The sequence below is a fragment of the Anomaloglossus baeobatrachus genome, chromosome 6, assembly GCF_048569485.1.
Source record: "Anomaloglossus baeobatrachus isolate aAnoBae1 chromosome 6, aAnoBae1.hap1, whole genome shotgun sequence".
Lineage (NCBI taxonomy): Eukaryota > Metazoa > Chordata > Amphibia > Anura > Aromobatidae > Anomaloglossus > Anomaloglossus baeobatrachus.
The window spans coordinates 450691226-450715985 of NC_134358.1; the positions used below are offsets into that span (position 1 = coordinate 450691226).

The 24760-nt window shown below is 49.7% G+C and overlaps 1 protein-coding gene across 3 annotated transcripts in view; it reads left to right on the forward strand.

Moving 5' to 3' along the window:
- NEK10 (NIMA related kinase 10) overlaps window positions 1-24760 on the forward strand; it is a 368787-nt gene that overhangs the window by 109545 nt on the left and 234482 nt on the right. For all 3 annotated transcript variants that reach the window (XM_075316653.1, XM_075316655.1, XM_075316654.1), the window contains exon 14: window positions 1242-1303. In XM_075316653.1, coding sequence (XP_075172768.1) covers window positions 1242-1303 — 62 coding nt within the window. The remainder of the gene's footprint in view (window positions 1-1241; window positions 1304-24760) is intronic.

A 24760-nucleotide genomic window follows, 5' to 3' on the forward strand; every position in this document is an offset into this window, starting at 1 on the left:
TCCAAATGAAAGAAAAAGCTTAAAATGCTCTTCCTATTCACTTCAATGGGAAAACCCTCCTGTAGTGCACATACTGCTCATTTTGTCCATGTGTATATTTTCCATGCGACAGACATGTCAATTCTCTGGGTATTTCTGCTTTTTTATAAAAAAAAAAAAACGCTCCAAATTTGAATCAAGAATCAATTGAAACACAGTAACCTTATATACAAAACATCAAAAAATGCACGCCAAAAACTGTGATTTGCATAAACATTTTGTGAAATTTCAATCAGTTTTCTGTCAGAATTTTAGCTCAAACTGTATGATGCACTGGTGTCTTAGGTTTTTAAAGGAATGTTTTTTTTATGTGTATTTTTTAAATGGAACCTGTCACTAGGTTTATTCCTTATTAGTTGTGGCCACCACCAATGAGCCCTTATATACAGCATTCTAGAAGACTGTATATAAGTGCCCAGGTCCCTTTGTATACCTTGAAAACACCTTTATAATACTCACCTAGGGGGTGGTCCAATCCAATGGGTGTCGCTGCTCTCAGTCCAGCGCCTCCTCCATCTTATGAGATTGCCATCCTACTGCCCAGCCCTGTGAATGATGAGTCCTGTGTCATTCACATAGAGGCCTCCATTCCACGCCTGCGCATGCGCTATTTGATCTGCCCAGCTGAAAGCAGATCAAAGTATTGTAGTGCTCATGCATGGGCTTTCTTTGAACTTTTCTCGCTCCTACGTATTGTAGTACTTTTCTCTACCCTCAGCGGGGCCGATGAAAGTGTGCATGCACAGGAGCACAATGGAGGCCTATCTGTGAATGACACAGGATGCGTCATGCACACGGGGTTGAGAAGGAGGATGGCGATCACACACGATGGAGGAGGCGCTGGAATGAGAGCAGTGACACCCATCGGACCAGACTGCCCCGTAGGCGAGTATTATAAAGGTGTTTTTTATATTCTACAGCGGCCTGGGCACTTATATACAGTATTCTACAATGCTGTATATAAAGGCTCATGATGGTGGCTGAAGCACATAAGGGAAAAACCGGGTGACAGGTTCCCTTTAAGCCCCAAAAACCCACTTTGAAAAGCTTAATGTAAACATAAAGTACCCTAAGATTAACCGAAACAATTTTTTTAATATACTGGTAAATCTGCAGAAGTAATTTGTCTTTTTTTTGTCTCCGTACCAAAATATGAAGCCATATTGCAGCAAATGATCGAAAAATTCTCTTTCTCTTTCCAGCTTGCTGTGCAGCGCTTACTGAACTTGTGCTCGATGACACAAATGCTCAACAAGTAGTTCAGGTACTGTCATATTCCTCTGCATGTTTTCTGGAAGGAAAGTTTTAGACATTTGTATAAATTATGCATTTCTGTTCTTTATACACGCCTTACACTTTTCATGTTTTTACATTTTTTAACAAGCTGACATTTTTACAATTACTAAAGGCTTTTCTTTTGTAACTGACTTCAATGAAAGTCAGTGACGAATTTGCAAAAATGCAGATTCTAGAAACAACCTGTTTCACACTTTTTGGTACTTGTTAACACAGCATCTGTTAGATTTACTTGGCAAGTTTGTTTTTGCTTTATTACGTAGAGCCAACATTCTGAAATATATTTAATTGGCTTAATTTTTAGCACAGAGATCCAAATGAATGTATTGAAGCACCTGTCATTGAAAAAAAGTTGTATACACTTATATACAGTATAGACAGTAGAACCTTGGTTTAAGAGTAACTTGGTTTGAGAGCGTTTTGCAAGACAAGCAAAGCTTTTTGCAAATTTGTAACTTGGTTTAAGAGCAATGCTTTGCAAGAAGAGCAAATACCGTATTTTTCGCTTTATAAGACGCACCCCCAAATTTGGTGAAGGAAAAGAGATTTTTTTTTAATGTTAAATGGGGTCCGTCTTGTAATGCCAGTGTCCATCTAACAAATCATATAGGGTATATGTCTCTTATAGCCCCCCCATCCTATAATTAGCCCCCTTAATCTGGATATGGCCCACTTATATTGAATATAGCCCCCTTGTGCTGGCACACGTCACCTGTGATGCCACATGTCCCCCTGTGCTGGCACAAGTCTCCTATAGCTGGCACAAGTCTCCTATAGCTGGCACAGGTCTCCTATAGCTGGCACACATCCCATATTGCTGGCACAGGTCTCCTATAGCTGGAACACATCCAGTACAGCTGGCACAGGTCTCCTATAGCTGGCACACATCCAATACAGCTGGCACAGGTCTCCTATAGCTGGCACACATCCCATACAGGTGGCACAGGTCTCCTATAGCTGGCACACATCCCATACAGATGGCACAGGTCTCCTATTGCTGGCACACATCCAATACAGCTAGCACAGGTCTCCTATTGCTGGCACACATCCCATACAGGTGGCACAGGTCTCCTATTGCTGGCACACATCCAATACAGCTGCCACAGGTCTCTTATTGCTGGCACACATCCCATACAGGTGGCACAGGTCTCATATAGCTGGCACACATCCTATACAGGTGGCACAGGTCTCCTATTGCTGGCACACATCCCATACAGGTGGCACAGGTCTCCTATTGCTGGCACACATCCAATACAGCTGGCACAGGTCTCCTATTGCTGGCACAGGTCTCCCTGTGTTTGATATGGCCCCCATGCTGCTGCCCATAGTAAAATAAACACTTTACTTTACCTTCTCCAGTGCTGTAATCCCTCGTGTTTCCCTCTGTACTGCTCAGCTCCTGCACTTCCTGGTTCTCGGTGTCGGTCATGTGATCGGCACAGCAGAGTGACATGATCTCTGCGTGCCTGATCACAGCGGCAGCAGTGAGATCGGGGAGACACGCTGTCGGAGGTAAGTAAAGAGTTTTTGTTTTAGGATGGGCAGCAGCATGGGGGCCATATCTAACACGGCAGGGCATGTGCGATCAAAGGGGGGCGCAGGCAGATATACAGTCATATAAAAAGTTTGGGCACCCCAATTAATTAACGTTTTTTCTTTATAACAATTTGGGTTTTTGCAACAACTATTTCAGTTTCATATATCTAATAACTGATGGACTCCATTTTGGAAACTAGACCCCCATGGCATAGAAAAAAAAAACAGCGGCAGATGGATTGAAATGACGTTTATTGTACTAACAGAAAATGTGCAATCCGCATTTAACCCCTTCACGACCATGGACGGAAAGATCCGTCATGGTGCCCTGGGCCTTAACAACCAAGGACGGATCTTTCCGTCATGGCGTAATCGCGGCACCGGAGCCTCCGGTGACTGCGAAAAGTTAGGATAAACCGCAGATTCGGGGAGGAGGGGACCTGTACCTGACCTCAGGAGGGGTGGTGCCTCCTCCCCGGACCTACGGAGGCTGTGATTGGCTGACGAACGTCGCTCAACCAATCACAGCCACTGTAATGTTCCAGCCACTTAAAGTGACTGAAACATTGAAATCCAGCCCTGGCCAGTGCAGCTATAGCACTGGCCATTGGCTGGAGCTGGGTGACCTCACTGGATCACCCTCCCCCAGCTCCAGTAGCTCTGATTGGAGAGATCGGCCTTGTGACCGATTTCTCCAATCACAGTGGACCTGTTGCCGGTGACCGCCCCCGTCATCGTCCCTGCAGCACGCCAGCACAGTGAGTGTACACAGTGCAATGGCAGGGCGACAAGCTCCGGTCCCATGCTGTTATGAGACCGGAGCATGGGACCCGGAAGTTGCCGTGCTGCCATTGCACTGTATGAAACCGGCGTCCCGATCCGCCGCCGCGATCTGCCACCCGCACCCCCACCCCTCGTATCTGCTGCCCGCACCCTCACCCCCACACCTCCCGATCCGCCGCCGCTGCTGCCCTCCGCCGCGATCTGCCACCCGCACCCCCACCCCTCGTATCTGCTGCCCGCACACTCACCCCCACACCTCCCAATCCGCCGCCGCTGCTGCCCTCCGCCGCGATCTGCCACCCGCACCCCCACCCCTCGTATCTGCTGCCCGCACACTCACCCCCACACCTCCCGATCCGCCGCTGCCCTCCGCCGCGATCTGCCACCCGCACCCCCACCCCTCGTATCTGCTGCCCGCACACTCACCCCCACACCTCCCGATCCGCCGCCGCTGCTGCCCTCCGCCGCGATCTGCCACCCGCACCCCCACCCCTCGTATCTGCTGCCCGCACACTCACCCCCACACCTCCCGATCCGCCGCCGCCGCTGCCCTCCGCCGCGATCTGCCACCCGCACCCCCACCCCTCGTATCTGCTGCCCGCACACTCACCCCCACACCTCCCGATCCGCCGATGCCCTCCGCCGCGATCTGCCACCCGCATCCCCACCCCTCGTATCTGCTGCCCGCACACTCACCCCCACACCTCCCGATCCGCCGCCGCCGCTGCCCTCCGCCGCGATCTGCCACCCCCACCCCTCGTATCTGCCGCCCGCACCCTCACCCCCACCTCCCGATCCGCCGCCGCCGCCCTCCATCTGCCACGGTGCCACCGGTCCCCCCCGATCTGCTGCCCGGCCCCTTTCCCTCGTGATCGGCTGCTCGTCCCCTCACCGCCGTGATGTGCGCTCCCTCCCCTGTCACCGCCGTGATGTGCACTCCCTCCCCTGTCACCGCCGTGATGTGCGCTCCCTCCCCTGTCACAGCCGTGATGTGCGCTCCCTCCTGTCACCGCCGTGATGTGCGCTCCCTCCCCTGTCACCGCCGTGATGTGCGCTCCCTCCCCTGTCACCGCCGTGATGTGCGCTCCCTCCCCTGTCACCGCCGTGATGTGCTCTCCCTCCCCTGTCACCGCCGTGATGTGCTCTCCCTCCCCTGTCACCGCCGTGATGTGCGCTCCCTCCTCTGTCACCCCCGTGATGTGTGCTCCCTCCCCTGTCACCCCGTGATCTGTGCTCCCTCACCTGTCACCCCGTGATCTGTGCTCCCTCACCTGTCACCCCCGTGATCTGTGCTCCCTCACCTGTCACCCCGTGATCTGTGCTCCCTCACCTGTCACCCCGTGATCTGTGCTCCCTCACCTGTCACCCCGTGATTTGTGCTCCCTCACCTATCACCCCGTGATCTGTGCTCCCTCACCTGTCACCCCGTGATCTGTGCTCCCTCACCTGTCACCCCCGTGATCTGCTGTCCGCTCTCCCTCACCTCTCACCCCTGTGATCTGTGCTCTGCTCACCTGTCTCCTCCGTGATCTGCGCTGCGCTCCCTCCCCCACCTCTCACCCTCCCCGATCTGCTGCCTACTTCATCTCCTGTGATCCAGCTGCCTAGATCCATCCTGTAGGGTAACTATCCCCAATCTCACCTCCCACTCCCCTTCCCACCCATCCCCCCCATCCCTCCCTCCCCCCATCCTCTGCCGCTCCTGCATCCACTGCGCCCTCTCCCATCCGCCCCCACCCTATCCCAGCCGCCGTCTCACAATCACAGATGCTCCCTTTATATGCCGCTGCCCCCCCATCTGCTGCCGTCCCATCTGCCGCCCCCCCCATCTGCCGCTGTTTTTTTTTTCTATGCCATGGGGGTCTAGTTTCCAAAATGGGGTCACATGTGGGGGAGCTCCACTGTTTCGGCACCTCAGGGGGTCTCCAAACAGCATGGAATACGCTAATTATCCCAGACAATTTTGCGTTTGAAACGTCAAATGACGCTCCTTGCCTTCCGAGCCCTGCTGTGCGCCCAAACATTTGAGTTCCACCACATATGAGGTATCTGCGTACTCAGGAGAAATTGCTCAATACATTTTATGGTGCAATTTTTCCTGATACCCTTGTGAAAAAAAAGCTACCTGGTTGAAGTAACAATTTTGTGGTAAAAAAAATCTTTTTTATTTTCACGGCTCAACTGTATTAACTTTTGTGAAGCCCCCAGAGGCTCAAAGTGCTCAATAAACATCTAGATAAATTCCATGAGGGGTCTAGTTTCCAAAATGGGGTCACATGTGGGGGAGCGCCACTGTTTCGGCACCTCAGGGGGTCTCCAAACGCAACATGGAATACACTAATTATCCCAGACAATTTTGCGTTTGAAACGTCAAATGACGCTCCTTGCCTTCCGAGCCCTGCTGTGCGCCCAAACATTTTATTTCCACCACATATGAGGTGTCTGTGTACTCAGGAGAAATTGCACAATACATTTTATGGTGCAATTTTTCCTGATACCCTTGTGAAAAAAAAGCTACCTGGTTGAAGTAACAATTTTGTGGTAAAATTTTTTTTTTTTATTTTCACAGCTCAACTCTATTAACTTTTGTGAAGCCCCCAGAGGCTCAAAGTGCTCAATAAACATCTAGATAAATTCCATGAGGGGTCTAGTTTCCAAAATGGGGTCACATGTGGGGGAGCTCCACTGTTTCGGCACCTCAGGGGGTCTCCAAACGCAACATGGAATACGCTAATTATCCCAGACAATTTTGCGTTTGAAACGTCAAATGACGCTCCTTGCCTTCCGAGCCCTGCTGTGCGCCCAAACATTTTATTTCCACCACATATGAGGTGTCTATGTACTCAGGAGAAATTGCACAATACATTTTATGGTGCAATTTTTCCTGATACCCTTGTGAAAAAAAAAGCTACCTGGTTGAAGTAACACTTTTGTGGTAAAATTTTTTTTTTTATTTTCACAGCTCAACTCTATTAACTTTTGTGAAGCCCCCAGAGGCTCAAAGTGCTCAATAAACATCTAGATAAATTCCATGAGGGGTCTAGTTTCCAAAATGGGGTCACATGTGGGGGAGCTCCACTGTTTCGGCACCTCAGGGGGTCTCCAAACGCAACATGGTGCGGCTAACGATTCCAGCTAATTTTCTGTTCAAAAAAGTCAAATGGCGCTCCTTCCCTTCCGAGTCCTGCCGTGTGCCCAAACAGTGGTTTTTCGCCACATATGAGATATCTGCGTGTTCAGTAGAAATTGCCCAACAAATTTTAAATTTTGGGGGTTCATTTAATCCTGCTACCCTTGTGAATATGCAATATTTGAGGCTAAATTAACATTTTTGTTGCAAAAAGTAAAATGTTCATTTTTTCCTTCCACATTGCTTTAGTTACTGTGAAGCACCTGAAGGGTTAATAACCTTCTTGAATGTGGTTTTGAGTAGCCTGAGGGGTGCCGTTTTTGGAATGGTGTCACTTTTGGGTGTTCTGTGTCATGTAGACTTTTCAAAATCGCTTCAAATGTGATGTGGTCCCTAAAAAAAGTGGCTTTGTAAATTTTGTTGTAAAAATGAGAAATTGCTCATAAACTTTGAACCCCTATAACTTCCTTAAATTTTTTTTTTTTCCCAAAATTGTTCTGATGTAAAGTAGACATGTGGGAAATGTTATTTATTAATTATTTTGTGTCATATGTCTCGTTGGTTTTAGAGCATAAAAATTCAAAGTTTGAAAATTACAAAATGTTCAAAATTTTCGCGAAATTTCCGTTTTTTTTCACAAAGAAATGCAAAAAATATCGGCCTAAATTTACCACTAACATGAAGCCCAATATGTCACGAAAAAACAGTCTCAGAATCACCGGGATCCGCTGAAGCGTTCCAGAGTTATAATCTCATAAAGTGACACTGGTCAGAATTGCAAAAAATGGCCTGGTCTTTAGGGTCAAAATAGGCTTGGGGCTGAAGGGGTTAAACAAAATTTGACCGGTGCAAAAGTATGGGTACCCTTATCAATTTCTTGATTTGAACACTCCTAACTACTTTTTACTGACTTACTAAAGCACTAAATTGGTTTTGTAACCTCATTGAGCTTTGAACTTCATAGGCAGGTGTATCCAATCATGAGAAAAGGTATTTAAGGTGGCCACTTGCAAATTGTTCTACTATTTGAATCTCCTATGAAGAGTGGCATCATGGCCTCCTCAAAACAACTCTCAAATGATCTGAAAACAAAGATTATTCAACATAGTTGTTCAGGGGAAGGATACAAAAAGTTGTCTCAGAGATTTAAACTGTCAGTTTCCACTGTGAGGAGCATAGTAAGGAAATGGAAGAACACAGGTACAGTTCTTGTTAAGCCCAGAAGTGGCAGGCCAAGAAAAATATCAGAAAGGCAGAGAAGAAGAATGGTGAGAACAGTCAAGGACAATCCACAGACCACATCCAAAGACCTGCAGCATCATCTTGCTGCAGATGGTGTCAATGTGCATCGGTCAACAATACAGCGCACTCTGCACAAGGAGAAGCTGTATGGGAGAATGATGCGAAAGAAGCCGTTTCTGCAAGCACGCCACAAACAGAGTCGCCTGAGGTATGCAAAAGCACATTTGGACAAGCCAGTTACATTTTGGAAGAAGGTCCTGTGGACTGATGAAACAAAGATTGAGTTGTTTGGTCATACAAAAAGGCGTTATGCATGGAGGCAAAAAAACACGGCATTCCAAGAAAAAGCACTTGCTACCCACAGTAAAATTTGGGGGAGGTTCCATCATGCTTTGGGGCTGTGTGGCCAATGCCGGCATCGGGAATCTTGTTAAAATTGAGGGTCACATGGATTCAACTCAGTATCAGCAGATTCTTGACAATAATGTGCAAGAATCAGTGATGAAGTTGAAGTTACGCAGGGGATGGATATTTCAGCAATACAATGATCCAAAACACCGTTCCAAATCTACTCAGGCATTCATGCAGAGGAACAATTACAATGTTCTGGAATGGCCATCCCAGTCCCCAGACCTGAATATCATTGAACATATGTGGGATGATTTGAAGCGGGCTGTCCATGCTCGTCGATCATCAAACTTAACTGAACTGGAATTGTTTTGTAAACAGGAATGGTCAAATATACCTTCATCCAGGATCCAGGAACTCATTAAAAGCTACAGGAAGCGACTAGAGGCTGTTATTTTTCCAAAAGGAGGATCTACAAAATATTAATGTCACTTTTATGTTGAGGTGCCCATACTTTTGCACCGGTCAAATTTTGTTTAAATGCGGATTGCACATTTTCTGTTAGTACAATAAACCTCATTTCAATCCAGAAATATTACTCAGTCATCAGTTATTAGATATGTGAAACTGAAATAGCTGTTGCAAAAACCCAAACTGTTATAAAGAAAAAAGGTTAACATTAATAGTGGTGCCCAAACTTTTTCATATGACTGTAATATGTGCCGCTCCCCCAGCCCATCGCCGCAGTGCGGTTTCAGCACCACGGTGATGGACAGCGGCTGTGCATATTATATGAGCGGGAGCAGGAGATCTCCCGCTGCCTCCAGCAGCCTTCACAAGCCTCTACCAGCCTCCAGCAGCCCCCAGCAGCCCCCAGCACCGCTCCAGAGTTGCCCCCACCTCCCTTGGACCCGTATATTCGGATTATAAGACGCACCCCTACTTTCCCCCAAAATTTGGGGGAACAAAAGTGGGTTTTATAAAGCGAAAAATACGGTACTCACCGCGCACACTTCCGGCTCTGACTTGCATTGGAGGTAACTTTCTTTACATCTGTACTGTATACAGTATACCATTGTACTGTACAGTATATACTATATAGCATTTCTATCAATTTGCATTTGTGCATACAGTATTGTACTTTCTTTCTGCTAACCAGTACAGCACATTGCTTATACTGTATCTATCGCACACCAACAATTTTATTAAGCTAAAGTGCAGTTTAATTTGCTTTATATGTTTTTTACTGCACTGTACAGTATTTTGTATTTGTGTACTGTAATAATTTTATCTGAATACAGTACATTATTTTTTATTACTGTAATAGGTTTGTATAAATACAGTAAACATTTTTGGATTTTTGGAACGAATTGACTGAGTTTCAATGATTTCCTATGTGAAAATTTGATATAAGAGTAACTTGGTTTAAGAGCACACTCCCAGAACCAATTACGCTCGGAATCCAAGGTTCCACTGTATATATATATATATATATATATATATATATATATATATATATATGTATATACATAGTTATATATATAGATATAGATATATATACACACATATATATATATATATATATATATATATATATATATATATATATATATATATATATATATATTTTTTTTATTAAAGTGTAAGGTTATTTTTATTCTATAAACTACTGACAACATGTCTCCGAATTTCCAAGTAAATAATTTTGTATTTATTTTCTGAAAATGAGAAATGGTCGAAATAACAAAACAATGCATTGCTTTCAGACCTCAAATAATGCAAAGACGAACAGGTTCATAATCATTTAGAAACAACAATACTAATAATATTTTAACTCAGGAAGAGTTCAGAAATCAATATTTTGTGGAATAACCATGATTTTTAATCACAGCTTTCATGCATCTTGGCATGCTCTCCACCAGCCTTTCACACTGCGTTTGGGTGACCTTATGCCACTCCTGGTGCAAAAATTGAAGCAGTTCTTCTTTGTTTGATGGCTTGTGACTATTCATCTTCCTCTTGATTACATTCAAGAGGTTTTCAATGGGGTTCAGGTCTGGAGATTGGGCTGGCCATGACAGGGTTTTGATGTGGTGGTCCTTCATCCACACATTGATTGACCTAGCTGTGTGGCATAGTGCGCAGTCCTGATGGACAAAACCAGTGTTCAGAGTTGGGGAACATTGTCTGAGCAGAAGGAAGCAACTGTTTTTCCAGGATAACCTTGAATGCGGCTTGATTCATACGTCCTTCGCAAAGTTTAATCTTCCCAATTCCAGCCTTAGTGAAGCATTCCCAGATCATCACTGATCCTCCACCAAATTTCACATTGGGTGCAAGACACTTTGGCTTGAACGCCTCTTCAGGTCTCTGTCTAACCATTAGATAAACAGGTGTTGGGCAAAGCTAAAAATTAGACTCATCAGAAAAGATTACCTTACTCTAGAAATTGGGCAGGAATTGGGCAGATTAAACTTTGCGAAGGACACATGAATCAAGCCGCATACAAGGTTATCCTGGAAAAACAGTTCCTTCCTTCTGCTCAGGCAATGTTCCCCAACTCTGAGGACTGGTTTTTCCAGCAGGACAGTGCTAAGGAACAGGGACACACATATTCTCATCAAGTATTACAGAAATGAGTCTTCCATCATTAACCAGTATTTTAGCACCCGGGGAAAGAATTCTGTTTGAGTTTGAGTAGTCATCATGTGACTGCTGATTCATATGCAATCTGCACACATATAGTCACGTGTCGACGAGCTGCTCTTCATAATTCTCTCAATGTTCAGTGGAAAACTACAGCTCATAGAGAGAAGCAGGAAGAACAGATTTCAGCGCAAGACCAGGAATGTCTAGTTGGCACTTAACCACATGTATATAAGTCACATAGTTGTGGTTGTGGTTTTGTGACCTCACACTTTCACCGCCGTCACCAGAGAATCCTGACAACTCACACACTGAGACTTCAGAAGTCTGCAGTCACATATAGTAACTGCAGACTTTCATCAAAAACTTTGATCCCTTTAATGCTCCTAACATAAATAAAAACATAGTAAGCCTTAACTTGTCAGATGGCACAAAACTATTTTAACATCACCATGTATCACGTAATCTTACAAGTTATGGCTTGTTACATGTGTACAGGATCATCTATATATATAATTGCCTTATTCTGTCTGTCTGTCATGCTCCAAAATTGTGTCACGGTGACATTGTGTCACCGTGACATGTCCTTACGGTGACACAAAGCTGATTGGCCGCTGGGTTCGCCATGGCCCCGCCCCCCCCCCACGGATTGGCCTCTCGCCCCGGCTGCGCCCCCACACGGATTGGCCAGCCGCTCGCCCAGGCTCTGCCCCCCCACAGATTGGCCTCTCGCCCCGGCACCCTGCAGGCATTGGCAACTCGCCCACGCCCCGCCCCCCTCACGCAATAGACGTTAGCTCTCGCCCCCCCCCGCATTGCCCGAACTGACACGGTCACGGAGCCACGAATCCCAGGTGAGTACTGTACTCCCCCCCCCCTTTCCCCCCTCACCAACGGAAGCCCACATCAGCGTACGCCGCCGCCGTATGCTGGTGTTGGCTCCCGTGCGAGCGGGGGACGTGTTGCGCTGGTAACCATGCTTGCATAGTTACCAGTAAATCAAGGTCCTGCAGCGGCGGGGACTTCCACACGCACAAACATAACAGCACACACACACGCATACACACACACATCAGATCGCACTCACTCTCACAAACACCTCACACACACCTCACACACACCTCACACACACCTCACACACACATCGCATCCACACACTCACAGCATCCGGCGATATCGCTTGCTTCTCGGCCTCGATACTGTGCTGTGAGCTTCCAGGACCTGCCGGAGGATCACATGGCCAGAAGCATGTGGTATCTCCGGATGTTGTGACTGTGAGCGCGTATGTGCGATATCGTCAGTGTCTGTGTGTGTGAGTGTATGCGATCGGTTGTGTGTGAGTGTATGCGATCGGTCGGGTGTGTGTGAGTGTATGCGATCGGGTGTGTGTGAGTGTATGCGATCGGGTGTGTGTGAGTGTATGCGATCGGGTGTGTGTGAGTGGATGCGATCGGGTGTGTGTGAGTGGATGCGATAGGGTGTGTGAGTGTCGGCAGAGGAGCACGGCGTGCTGGAGGAGGCTGGGAGCAGAGAGGCTGATCATGGGGAAGGCTGGGAGAGGGAGGCTGATGCTGGGGGAGACTGGGAGGGGAAAGCTGATGCTGGGGAAGGCTGGGAGGACGGAGGCTGGGAGGAGAGAGGCTGATCCTGGGGAAGGCTGGGAGAGGGAGGCTGATGCTGGAGGAGGCTGGAAGGAGAGAGGCTGATGCTGGCGGAGGCTGATGCTGGGGGAGGCTGGAAGGAGAGAGTCTGATGCTGGTGGAGGCTGATGCTTGGGGAGGCTGGGAGAGGGAGGCTGATGCTGAGGGAGGCTGGGAGGAGGGAGGCTGGGAGAGGTAGGCTGAGAGAAGAGAGGCTGATGCTGGGGGAGGCTGATGCTGGGGGAGGCTGGGAGAGGGAGGCTGATGCTGGGGGAGGGTGGGAGGAGGGAGGCTGGGAGGAGAGAGGCTGATGCTGGGGAAGGCTGGGAGGAGAGAGGCTGATGCTGGGGACAGAGAGGAGAGGCTGATGCTGGGAGGAGAGAGGCTGATGCTAGGATGAGAGAGGCTGATGCTGGGAGGAGAGAGGCTGATGCTGGGAGGAGAGAGGCTGATGCTGGGGGCAGAGAAGCTGATGCTGGGGGCAGAGAGGTTGATGCTGGTGCAGCATGGGGGATGGAGCACGATGGGGGGGGTGCGCAGCATCGGGGATGGAGCATGATGGGGGGGTGCGCAGCATCGGGGATGGAGCACGATGGGGAGTTCACAGCATGGGGGATGGAGCACGTTTGGGAGTGCGCAGCATGGCGGGTGGAGCACGTTTGGGAGTGCGCAGCATGGGAGATGGAGCACGATGGGGGGTGCGCAGCATAGGGGATGGAGCACGATGGGGAGTGCGCTGCATGGGGGATGGAGCACGATGGGGAGTGCGGAGTATGGCGGATGGAGCACGTTTGGGAGTGCGCAGCATGGCGGATGGAGCACGTTTGGGAGTGCGCAGCATGGCGGATGGAGCACGTTTGGGAGTGCGCAGCATGGGAGATGGAGCACGATGGGGGGGTGCGCAGCATAGGGGATGGAGCACGATGGGGAGTGCGCTGCATGGGGGATGGAGCACGATGGGGAGTGCGCTGCATGGGGGATGGAGCACGTTTGGGAGTGCGCACCTCCCCCCAAAACACACACACACACGCGCGCGCGCACTGCACAACACACCACACACCACACACACACACACACACACTGGGAACCACAAACAACTGCCCTACACAGACACCCACACACACAGACAACGCTGCGCACACACAGCACCCAACACACAAACACCGCGGCACACACAAATATACGCACATACCGCACAACACACACATTGCACAAAACATGCCTCCCCCCAAAACACACCACACACACACAAACCGCGCAACACACACACAACGCTACAGACACACAGCGCTCCACAAACAACGCAACACACGCAACACACATACAACACCGCTCTCACCCCCCGTCACACCCAGACAACACCCAGAACATGTACAGCCCCTACACAAACACTTGGTAACTACACACAACAACATCTATATATATATATATTGTGAGGTAGCGTCGTCGGCTGCGCTGCAGAAGACACGGGATCCAGGCACCAAGGTTCACAGCACACGGTTTATTCCAAAGAAAAAGTTCACAATAGTACATAGGTGCCTTTCCGGCAGAGAACTCAGGGAGATGTGATCACCCCCTCACATCCGGCACACCTGCCCTTGTTCCTGAATCTATTTATCCCTCCCTTCAGCCTGTAGGGAAAACAGCATTAACCCTATAGTGGATTATCATGGAGTGAGCACAACCGGGGCGAGACATACCGGCCGTCATAGATAACCCCGGTCACAGTCTCACATACCCCCCCCCTCAGTTCAAGCGTGCGGGGTTGAACTCCTGCCATCAAACACGGGCCGCGGGACAAGGCATCGGCGTTGCCCTGCAACCTACCGGCCCGGTGTTCAACCGTAAACTGGAAGTTCTGCAGAGAAAGGAACCACCGGGTAACCCGGGCATTCCGTTCCTTGGCGGACCTCATCCAGACCAGTGGAGAGTGATCCGTCACCAAGCGAAACTGCCGTCCCAGCAGGTAATAGCGTAGGGACTCCAAGGCCCACTTGATCGCCAGGCACTCCTTCTCCACTACGCTATAATTCCGCTCGGGAGGGGTGAGCTTCCTACTTAAGAAGGTGACGGGGTGTTCCTCCCCCTGAACCACCTGAGACAGCACTGCCCCCAGGCCGATCTCCGAGGCGTCAGTCTGTACTATGAACTCCTTCCGGAAATCAGGGTTGACCAGAACGGGCTGTCCGCACAGGACCTCCTTCAGGGCCCGGAAGGAGTCCTCGGCCTGCGGAGTCCAGCGCACAATGACGGACTTCTTGCCTTTGAGAAGGTCCGTCAAGGGGGCTGATAATCCCGCAAAATCCTTTACAAACCTCCTGTAGTACCCCACGATACCCAGGAAGGCCCTAACCTGCTTCGTGGTCAGGGGTCTAGGCCACTTCTGGATCGCCTCAACCTTGTTAATTTGGGGCTTAATCACTCCTTGGCCTATCACGTAGCCCAAGTAGCGGGCTTCCGTGAGTCCCAATGCACATTTCTTGGGATTGGCTGTCAATCCGGCTGTTCGAAGCGCGTCCACCACCGCTTGTACCTGTTCCAAGTGGGTCTGCCAATCGGAGCTGTAAATAATGATGTCATCCAGGTACGCTGATGCATACGCCTGGTGGGGTTCCAGCACTAAGTCCATCAACCTCTGGAACGTGGCCGGAGCGCCATGTAACCCAAAAGGCAAGACAACATAGTGGAAGAGACCCTCCGGCGTAACAAAAGCGGTTTTCTCCTTGGCGGACTCCGTTAGTGGCACCTGCCAGTACCCCTTGGTCAGGTCGAGCGTGGTAAAATATCGCGCCTATCAATCAGCTCATCCACCCGGGGCATGGGGTAGAGATCGAACTTGGATATTTCGTTCAATCTCCTAAAGTCATTGCAGAACCTTAAGGAGCCATCGGGTTTTGGTATTAGGACAATCGGACTAGCCCATTCACTCCGGGATTTTTCGATGACCCCCAGGCGTAACATTGTCTTTACTTCCTCCGATATGGCTTGTCGTCGAGCCTCCGGTACCCGGTATGACTTCAGGCGTACCTTCAGGTGGGGCTCGGTGACAATATCGTGTCGTATCAGACTGGTCCTACCGGGCAGCTCGGAGAAGACATCGGGGTTCTGCTGAACCAACCGTCTGGCCTCTCGCCTCTGTTGCTTGGTGAGGGCTTCTCCAATCCTTACTTCCGGTTCGTCCTCTCCGGAGGTCGCTGGAGCCGGATGTGAACGACCCGAAGAGGAGGGAGGTGGGGAAAAAACAGCCATCAGGCTTTCCCGTTCCTGCCAAGGTTTTAATAGGTTGACATGGTATATTTGTTCAGGTTTCCGCCTACCGGGCTGCAATACTTTATAGTTAACCACCCCGACTCTTTCCTTTATCTCGTAGGGGCCTTGCCACTGAGCCAGGAATTTACTCTCCGCCGTGGGGATTAATACCAACACCCGATCCCCGGGTTTAAAGGTTCGCACGGTGGCTTGTCTATTGTAGCGGCCGCTTTGCGCGGCCTGAGCCTCCTGTAAATGCTCCTTCACAATTGGCATGACCGCGCTTATGCGGTTCTGCATACCTAAAATGTGTTCGATCACACTTTTATGGGGGGTGGGCTCTTGTTCCCATGTTTCTTTTGCCAGGTCCAACAATCCCCGGGGATGTCGCCCGTATAACAATTCAAAAGGCGAAAACCCCGTGGATGCCTGTGGCACCTCTCGTATGGCAAACATCAAATAGGGAAGCATCATATCCCAGTCTTTCCCGTCTTTTGAGATCACCCTTCTTAGCATGGTTTTCAGGGTTTTATTGAAACGCTCGACTAAACCGTCCGTTTGAGGATGATACACAGACGTACGCAACTGCTTGATCTGGAGTAGCCGGCATAGCTCTTTGTTCACTTTAGACATGAATGGGGTCCCCTGATCCGTAAGGATCTCCTTGGGCAACCCCACCCGGCAGAACACAGCAAACAACTCCCGAGCTATAAGCTTGGCTGCAGTATGTCTGAGAGGTATCGCCTCTGGATACCGGGTGGCATAGTCAACGATCACTAGGATATGCTGGTGCCCTCGAGCAGACTTTACGAGGGGCCTCACCAGATCCATCCCTATCCGTTCAAAAGGGACTTCTATAATGGGTAACGGTACCAACGGACTTAGAAAGTGGGTCAGGGGTGCGGTAAGCTGACACTCCGGGCAGGTTTCGCAGAACCGTTTTACCTCCCCAAAGACCCCGGGCCAATAGAACCTTTGCAATATTCGCTCCTGCGTTTTCTTGACCCCTAGGTGACCACTCATCAGGTGTTTATGAGCCAAGTCGAGGACCCGCCGGCGATACGGCTGGGGCACCACCAACTGCTCCACCCCTACGCCCCGTATTTCATCTACCCGGTAGAGTAAATCCTGTTTAAGAGCGAAATGGGGGTATCTTACCTGGGCACCAGGCAGCTGTGCCACCCCGTCAACTACTGTCACCCGACTCCGGGCATGTATTAACGTAGGGTCCTGGAGTTGGGCTGTCCCAAACGTATCCGGGGACGCCTCCAACTCCGGGATGGGCTCGACCGTCTCAGCCTCTCCTGCCAATACCTCTAGGGGCGACCTATCAGGTTCACATCCTGTCCCTATCATGGGGACCCCTACGGCAGGCGTCCCGGATTCAGGATTGTAGGGCTCAGGTCCCGGACTGACCAATATCTGAGGGGACTTATGAGGTCCCTTCCATAAAGTCCAAAAATAGGGCAGATCCCTTCCTAGGATCACATCATAGGGAAGAGTATTAATAAGTCCCACCTCATGTTGCACCTGACCGCAAGGTGATGTGATGGTGACTATCCCCGTGGGATAGTCTCGGCGGTCCCCATGTATGCAAACCACCCCCACGGTACGTCCTGTGGCCTTTACTTTAGCCCTTAGGGTTGATCGCACAAGGGTCACTAAGCTTCCGGAATCCAACAAGCCTGTAACCGGACATCCATTCACCTGAATTTGGCACAAGTGGGGCTCAGTCTCTGGGTAGACCAGGTCAGCGGTACACACCACCTGAGCATACATTGAACCCCGCCGGGTAACCCCACAATCCATGGGCTCCGGGGTGAGTGGACACTGGGCTTCCATATGTCCCACCCGCTGGCACCGCCAACATCTAATAGGGAAGGACTCCCCCTTGACGAGTTGTCGTTTAGGGTACGTAGTTTTCCGGACCTCAGGGACGGAGGGTGTGGTTTCAGACGGGACGGTAGCGGACTCCCGCACCGGTGTCAGCGGTGGGTCCTTGGCCCTAGGCTTGGAGGGACCGGACCGACGGGCGGTACGCAAAGTCTCAGTGTCCCGTATCAAGTCCTGCGTAGCCACATGCCGCTCTACCAGGGACACTAATTGGTCCAGGGTACTCGGGTCACCCTGTCCGACCCACCGTTGAACGGTGACGGGTAAAGTGCGCACAAAACGATCCACTACTACCCTTTCCACCATTTGCGCCGGGCTCAGAGTGTCAGGCTGCAACCACTTTTTTACAAGATGCAACAAGTCATAGGCCTGGGAGCGTACGGGTTTGGCTTCCTCAAAGAACCACTGATTTACCCGCTGAGCCCGTACATAGGTATTCACCCCCAACCGAGCCAGTATTTCGGCTTTCAGGGTCACATAGTCAATGGCGTCCTCGGTACAGAGGTCCAGGTACGCTTTTTGGGGTTCCCCCGTCAGATAGGGCGACAATACCTCAGCCCACTGCGGGGTCGGCAGCTTTTCCCGCTCGGCCACCCGCTCAAACACCGCCAGGAACGCTTCCACATCATCACCCGGGGGTCATCTTTTGCAACGCTTGTCTCACCGCTTTCCGGACGCTGCCGTCGTCATCCGGTCCCGGGGTTGTTGCTGCCGGTCTGGCACGGATCGACTTGGCCAGGAGAACCATCTGTTCTTGGTGCCTTTTTTCCTGCAATTGCAAGGCTTGCTGCTGACGTGCATTGGCCTGCTCCATCTGTTCTTGGTGCACTTGCAAGGATTGCTGCTGACGTGCATTGGCCTGATCCATCTGTTCTTGGAATTTTTTTTCCTGCATTTGCAAGGATTGGAGCAGGTGTGCATTGGTCTGTTGCTGCTGTGCATTAGCCTGAGCCAAATGCTTTAGTATGTCCTCCATGGCGTCGCCGGGTTTGGGCTGTAGTATAGCCGCTCGAATCCAGGACATGCGCAGCTGGGTCACCAGGGATGGATGCTACACCTCACCGGCTGTCATGCCCGCCGATTCTCCACCATATGTGAGGTAGCGTCGTCGGCTGCGCTGCAGAAGACACGGGATCCAGGCACCAAGGTTCACAGCACACGGTTTATTCCAAAGAAAAAGTTCACAATAGTACATAGGTGCCTTTCCGGCAGAGAACTCAGGGAGATGTGATCACCCCCTCACATCCGGCACACCTGCCCTTGTTCCTGAATCTATTTATCCCTCCCTTCAGCCTGTAGGGAAAACAGCATTAACCCTATAGTGGATTATCATGGAGTGAGCACAACCGGGGCGAGACATACCGGCCGTCATAGATAACCCCGGTCACAGTCTCACAATATATATATAACAAAAATCATACATGAACTACACAATACGTAAATTCTAGAATACCCGATGCGTAGAATCGGGCCACCTTCTAGTCTATATATATAATTGCCTTATTCTGTCTGTCTGTCTGTCATGCTCCAAAATTGTGTCACGGTGACATTGTGTCACCGTGACATGTCCTTACGGTGACACAAAGCTGATTGGCCGCTGGGTTCGCCATGGCCCCGCCCCCCCACACGGATTGGCCTCTCGCCCCGGCTGCGCCCCCACACGGATTGGCCAGCCGCTCGCCCAGGCTCTGCCCCCCCCCACAGATTGGCCTCTCGCCCCGGCACCCTGCAGGCATTGGCAACTCGCCCACGCCACGCCCCGCCCCCCTCACGCAATAGACGTTAGCTCTCGCCCCCCCCCCCCCGCATTGCCCGAACTGACACGGTCACGGAGCCACGAATCCCAGGTGAGTACTGTACTCCCCCACCCCTTTCCCCCCTCACCAACGGGAGCCCACATCAGCGTACGCCGCCGCCGTATGCTGGTGTTGGCTCCCGTGCGAGCGGGGGACGTGTTGCGCTGGTAACCATGCTTGCATAGTTACCAGTAAATCAAGGTCCTGCAGCGGCGGGACTTCCACACGCACAAACATAACAGCACACACACACGCATACACACACACATCAGATCGCACTCACTCTCACAAACACCTCACACACACCTCACACACACCTCACACACACATCGCATCCACACACTCACAGCATCCGGCGATATCGCTTGCTTCTCGGCCTCGATACTGTGCTGTGAGCTTCCAGGACCTGCCGGAGGATCACATGGCCAGAAGCCGGTATCTCCGGATGTTGTGACTGTGAGCGCGTATGTGCGATATCGTCAGTGTCTGTGTGTGTGAGTGTATGCGATCGGTTGTGTGTGAGTGTATGCGATCGGTCGGGTGTGTGTGAGTGTATGCGATCGGGTGTGTGTGAGTGGATGCGATCGGGTGTGTGTGAGTGGATGCGATCGGGTGTGTGTGAGTGGATGCGATCGGGTGTGTGTGAGTGGATGCGATAGGGTGTGTGAGTGTCGGCAGAGGAGCACGGCGTGCTGGAGGAGGCTGGGAGCAGAGAGGCTGATCATGGGGAAGGCTGGGAGAGGGAGGCTGATGCTGGGGGAGACTGGGAGGGGAAAGCTGATGCTGGGGAAGGCTGGGAGGACGGAGGCTGGGAGGAGAGAGGCTGATTCTGGGGAAGGCTGGGAGAGGGAGGCTGATGCTGGAGGAGGCTGGAAGGAGAGAGGCTGATGCTGGCGGAGGCTGATGCTGGGGGAGGCTGGAAGGAGAGAGTCTGATGCTGGTGGAGGCTGATGCTTGGGGAGGCTGGGAGAGGGAGGCTGATGCTGAGGGAGGCTGGGAGGAGGGAGGCTGGGAGAGGTAGGCTGAGAGAAGAGAGGCTGATGCTGGGGGAGGCTGATGCTGGGGGAGGCTGGGAGAGGGAAGCTGATGCTGGGGGAGGGTGGGAGGAGGGAGGCTGGGAGGAGAGAGGCTGATGCTGGGGAAGGCTGGGAGGAGAGAGGCTGATGCTGGGGACAGAGAGGAGAGGCTGATGCTGGGAGGAGAGAGGCTGATGCTAGGATGAGAGAGGCTGATGCTGGGAGGAGAGAGGCTGATGCTGGGAGGAGAGAGGCTGATGCTGGGGGCAGAGAAGCTGATGCTGGGGGCAGAGAGGCTGATGCTGGTGCAGCATGGGGGATGGAGCACGATGGGGGGGTGCGCAGCATCGGGGATGGAGCATGATGGGGGGGTGCACAGCATCGGGGATGGAGCACGATGGGGAGTTCACAGCATGGGGGATGGAGCACGTTTGGGAGTGCGCAGCATGGCGGGTGGAGCACGTTTGGGAGTGCGCAGCATGGGAGATGGAGCACGATGGGGGGTGCGCAGCATAGGGGATGGAGCACGATGGGGAGTGCGCTGCATGGGGGATGGAGCACGATGGGGAGTGCGGAGTATGGCGGATGGAGCACGTTTGGGAGTGCGCAGCATGGCGGATGGAGCACGTTTGGGAGTGCGCAGCATGGCGGATGGAGCACGTTTGGGAGTGCGCAGCATGGGAGATGGAGCACGATGGGGGGTGCGCAGCATAGGGGATGGAGCACGATGGGGAGTGCGCTGCATGGGGGATGGAGCACGATGGGGAGTGCGCTGCATGGGGGATGGAGCACGTTTGGGAGTGCGCACCTCCCCCCAAAACACACACACACGCGCGCGCGCGCACTGCACAACACACACCACACACCACACACACACACACACACACACTGGGAACCACAAACAACTGCCCTACACAGACACCCACACACACAGACAACGCTGCGCACACACAGCACCCAACACACAAACACCGCGGCACACACAAATATACGCACATACCGCACAACACACACATTGCACAAAACATACCTCCCCCCAAAACACACCACACACACACAAACCGCGCAACACACACACAACGCTACAGACACACAGCGCTCCACAAACAACGCAACACACGCAACACACATACAACACCGCTCTCACCCCCCGTCACACCCAGACAACACCCAGAACATGTACAGCCCCTACACAAACACTTGGTAACTACACACAACAACATCTATATATATATATATATATATATATATAACAAAAATCATACATGAACTACACAATACGTAAATTCTAGAATACCCGATGCGTAGAATCGGGCCACCTTCTAGTAACTAATAACAGCACAATTATTCATCACCAGAAACACAGCATCAAAACCCACATCAGTACAGAAATACATCACCAGAACCAACATCAGTATATCAATTGTAATTGTAACGTCAAGTCAGACGCATATGCATTTGTATCGCATGAACCGACAACTCCCAATATGTCCTTAACAATGGTATGGAGATACTGGGAGTTGTCGTTATCAATCATCATGAGACTGTGGATCTTACAGGAGCCACTGTACTGATGAGAAGTAGTCAATTTGAAAAATAAACATTTACATCCAGGTACCTTATAGCTGACATTGTCTCTCTTTGCTCCCCAAATTATGTCCTCAATTAATTCCTCCCCCCCCAATTACAATAATGTTTCAGTGTCTTCAGTTCTACTGGAGCTCTTATCACCAACTCTGTGTGAGCCTCTGTGGTGCAGAGGGATCAGATGACCTGATCACGCTTCTGATGTCGCCTAGATCCACAAGTCCCGGACTTCAATTGTACTTGCGTCTGAAAGATGTGAGTAGAATTGATCACTGGTAGCTGGCACGCTGCACCTTCTCTGAGCCAGCTGTCATTACTCGGGGCGGCATAATGCAGCTGCCACGGAGATCTCTTGAACCACTACATCAGCCAGCCCGGTGCTGCCCCCCTGTCTGCTGCGCCTGAAGCAAATGCTCCGCTTGCCCCCCCTTCCGTATATGCCGCTACTTATACCCATTCAAACATAATTACATAACCATACAGGAAAAATACACACAGAACATGACAAAACCCTGTATAATAAGAGCACTGTATAGTCATCTGTAAAGGTATCAGTAAGAACAATCTACTCCAAACTGCGTAGATTGTCATGCAGATCTTTGAAATGTAAATCCAACGACACCTTTATATCTTCTATCTTTTGCCACATTCCTTAAAAAATAGCATTTTAATTCAAATACAAAGCGTCATTAAGTGCTTTGGGTGTCACAGATCACTTGACTAGCTTCTGCCCCGAAAGGTTGATAATTCCCTTTAAAGTTTTCCTAGAGCAAAAACTAATATTTTTAGATTTCTGGCTATGCAAACAGTGTTTTACATGGCTTTTATTTACTCCAAGATTAGACTTTGGTGGGCATTTCTATTCAAGCAGGCCCTCTTCCCCTCCATTATCTCAATCCCTAGCCTGTTTACCTGTGCTTTCACCTTCTCTTTCACACACCGACATGGCTGAGAGATAATAGCGTTCAGAAGTGTTGTAATACATGCTGTATATGACATTCCATCTATGAAAAATACTGACCTGTGCAGATCACAAATACCTCTAAATTGATGGGAACAATTCAGTATATGCGACTTTACGGTTAGACTACATAGAAGTTTTTTGTAGATTTTTATAGTAATAAACATAGCTAAAAGGCAAATGATATTTACCATCTAAGGTTGCAGAAACAAATGCACAGACAGGATGCAGCAGTCCCCCTTAATAAAGGAGATAACAAAGGTGCAAAATAATGGCAAAACAACCATTCTCGGCCTACTAGTCATGGATCGGGGGATTGCTTAGTATTAGAATTGCACACAGCTTGCAGTTGAGTGCAAGTCACACACATGTGAAGCACAGTGCCTAGCCAATAGCCTATTAAGAGCCCCAACTATTCCATTAGGTGGGCTGCCCGACAAACTCTGTGCATCACAGAGGTACAGGCCTCAAGTTTAAAAGGTCTCTATTGATGGACATGGCTGCACCCTTAAAAAAATATATAAAATGTGCAGAAAAATATATATAACGTGTTGGTTTATATTTTGGCCAAAATACTCAAGCTCGCAACCCAACGTCAAGGGTCTCCATGTCTTGCGAGTCCCTACACTACAGCAAAATAAAAAGCCAAAGAAATAAGGAAATTTGGGCTGCGATCTCGCGTAGGTTGAGATTGATTATTTTGTCAGTATTTTGGAAATACTGTATGTTACCTCATTTATTAAGGGGAACTGCTGCATCCTCCCTGTGCATTTGTTTCTCGGACCTTGGATAGTAAATACCATTGCCCTTTTGCTATGCTTATACTTTAATTATCTTAGAATTTTTTAACAAATGTCCATATTTCTTTGGCTATGCTTTTTATTTTAAATTTGTATAGTCTAACCAGAGAATAGCAACAGTATGGTTCACATAGGACGACATACGGTCATAGCCGAAAGTGTTGGGACCCTTGAAATTGCTCCAGAAAAGAAAGTATTTCTCAAAAAAATGAATGCAATTACACATGTATTGTTATACACGTTTTTTTTTCCTTTGTGTGTATTGGAGCAACACAGACACACAGAGAAAAAAAGGCAAATTTTACATACTTGCACGCAAAACTCCAAAAAATGGTCTTGAGAAGATTATTGTAACCAACTTAATACTTGGTTACAAACACTTTGGAATAAATAATTGCAATCAATCGCTTCTTACACCTCTCAACTTGAATTTCGGACCACTCTTTTTTTTGCAAATTGCTCCAGGCGTCTCATATTTGAAGGATTTCTTCTCCCAACATCAAGTTTAAAGTCTCTCCACAAGTGTTCAATGAGATTTAGATCCAGACTCATTGCTGCCACTACAGAACTCATCAGCTATTTGTTCCATCCATTAATTAATCCAAATTAATTAGCCCAGAATTAGGATTTATTTAGATTAAAATATATATAAATGATCAGTAAGCTTTAAGTAGATACTCAAAATTTATGGTAATTATTAATTTTTATTTTTTCAAAGAGAATGAAATATAAGATATCTTATTTTTATTGTTTTGGTTAAAGGGATTGTCCAAGTTTGGGATGAAAGTCCGCAGTCAC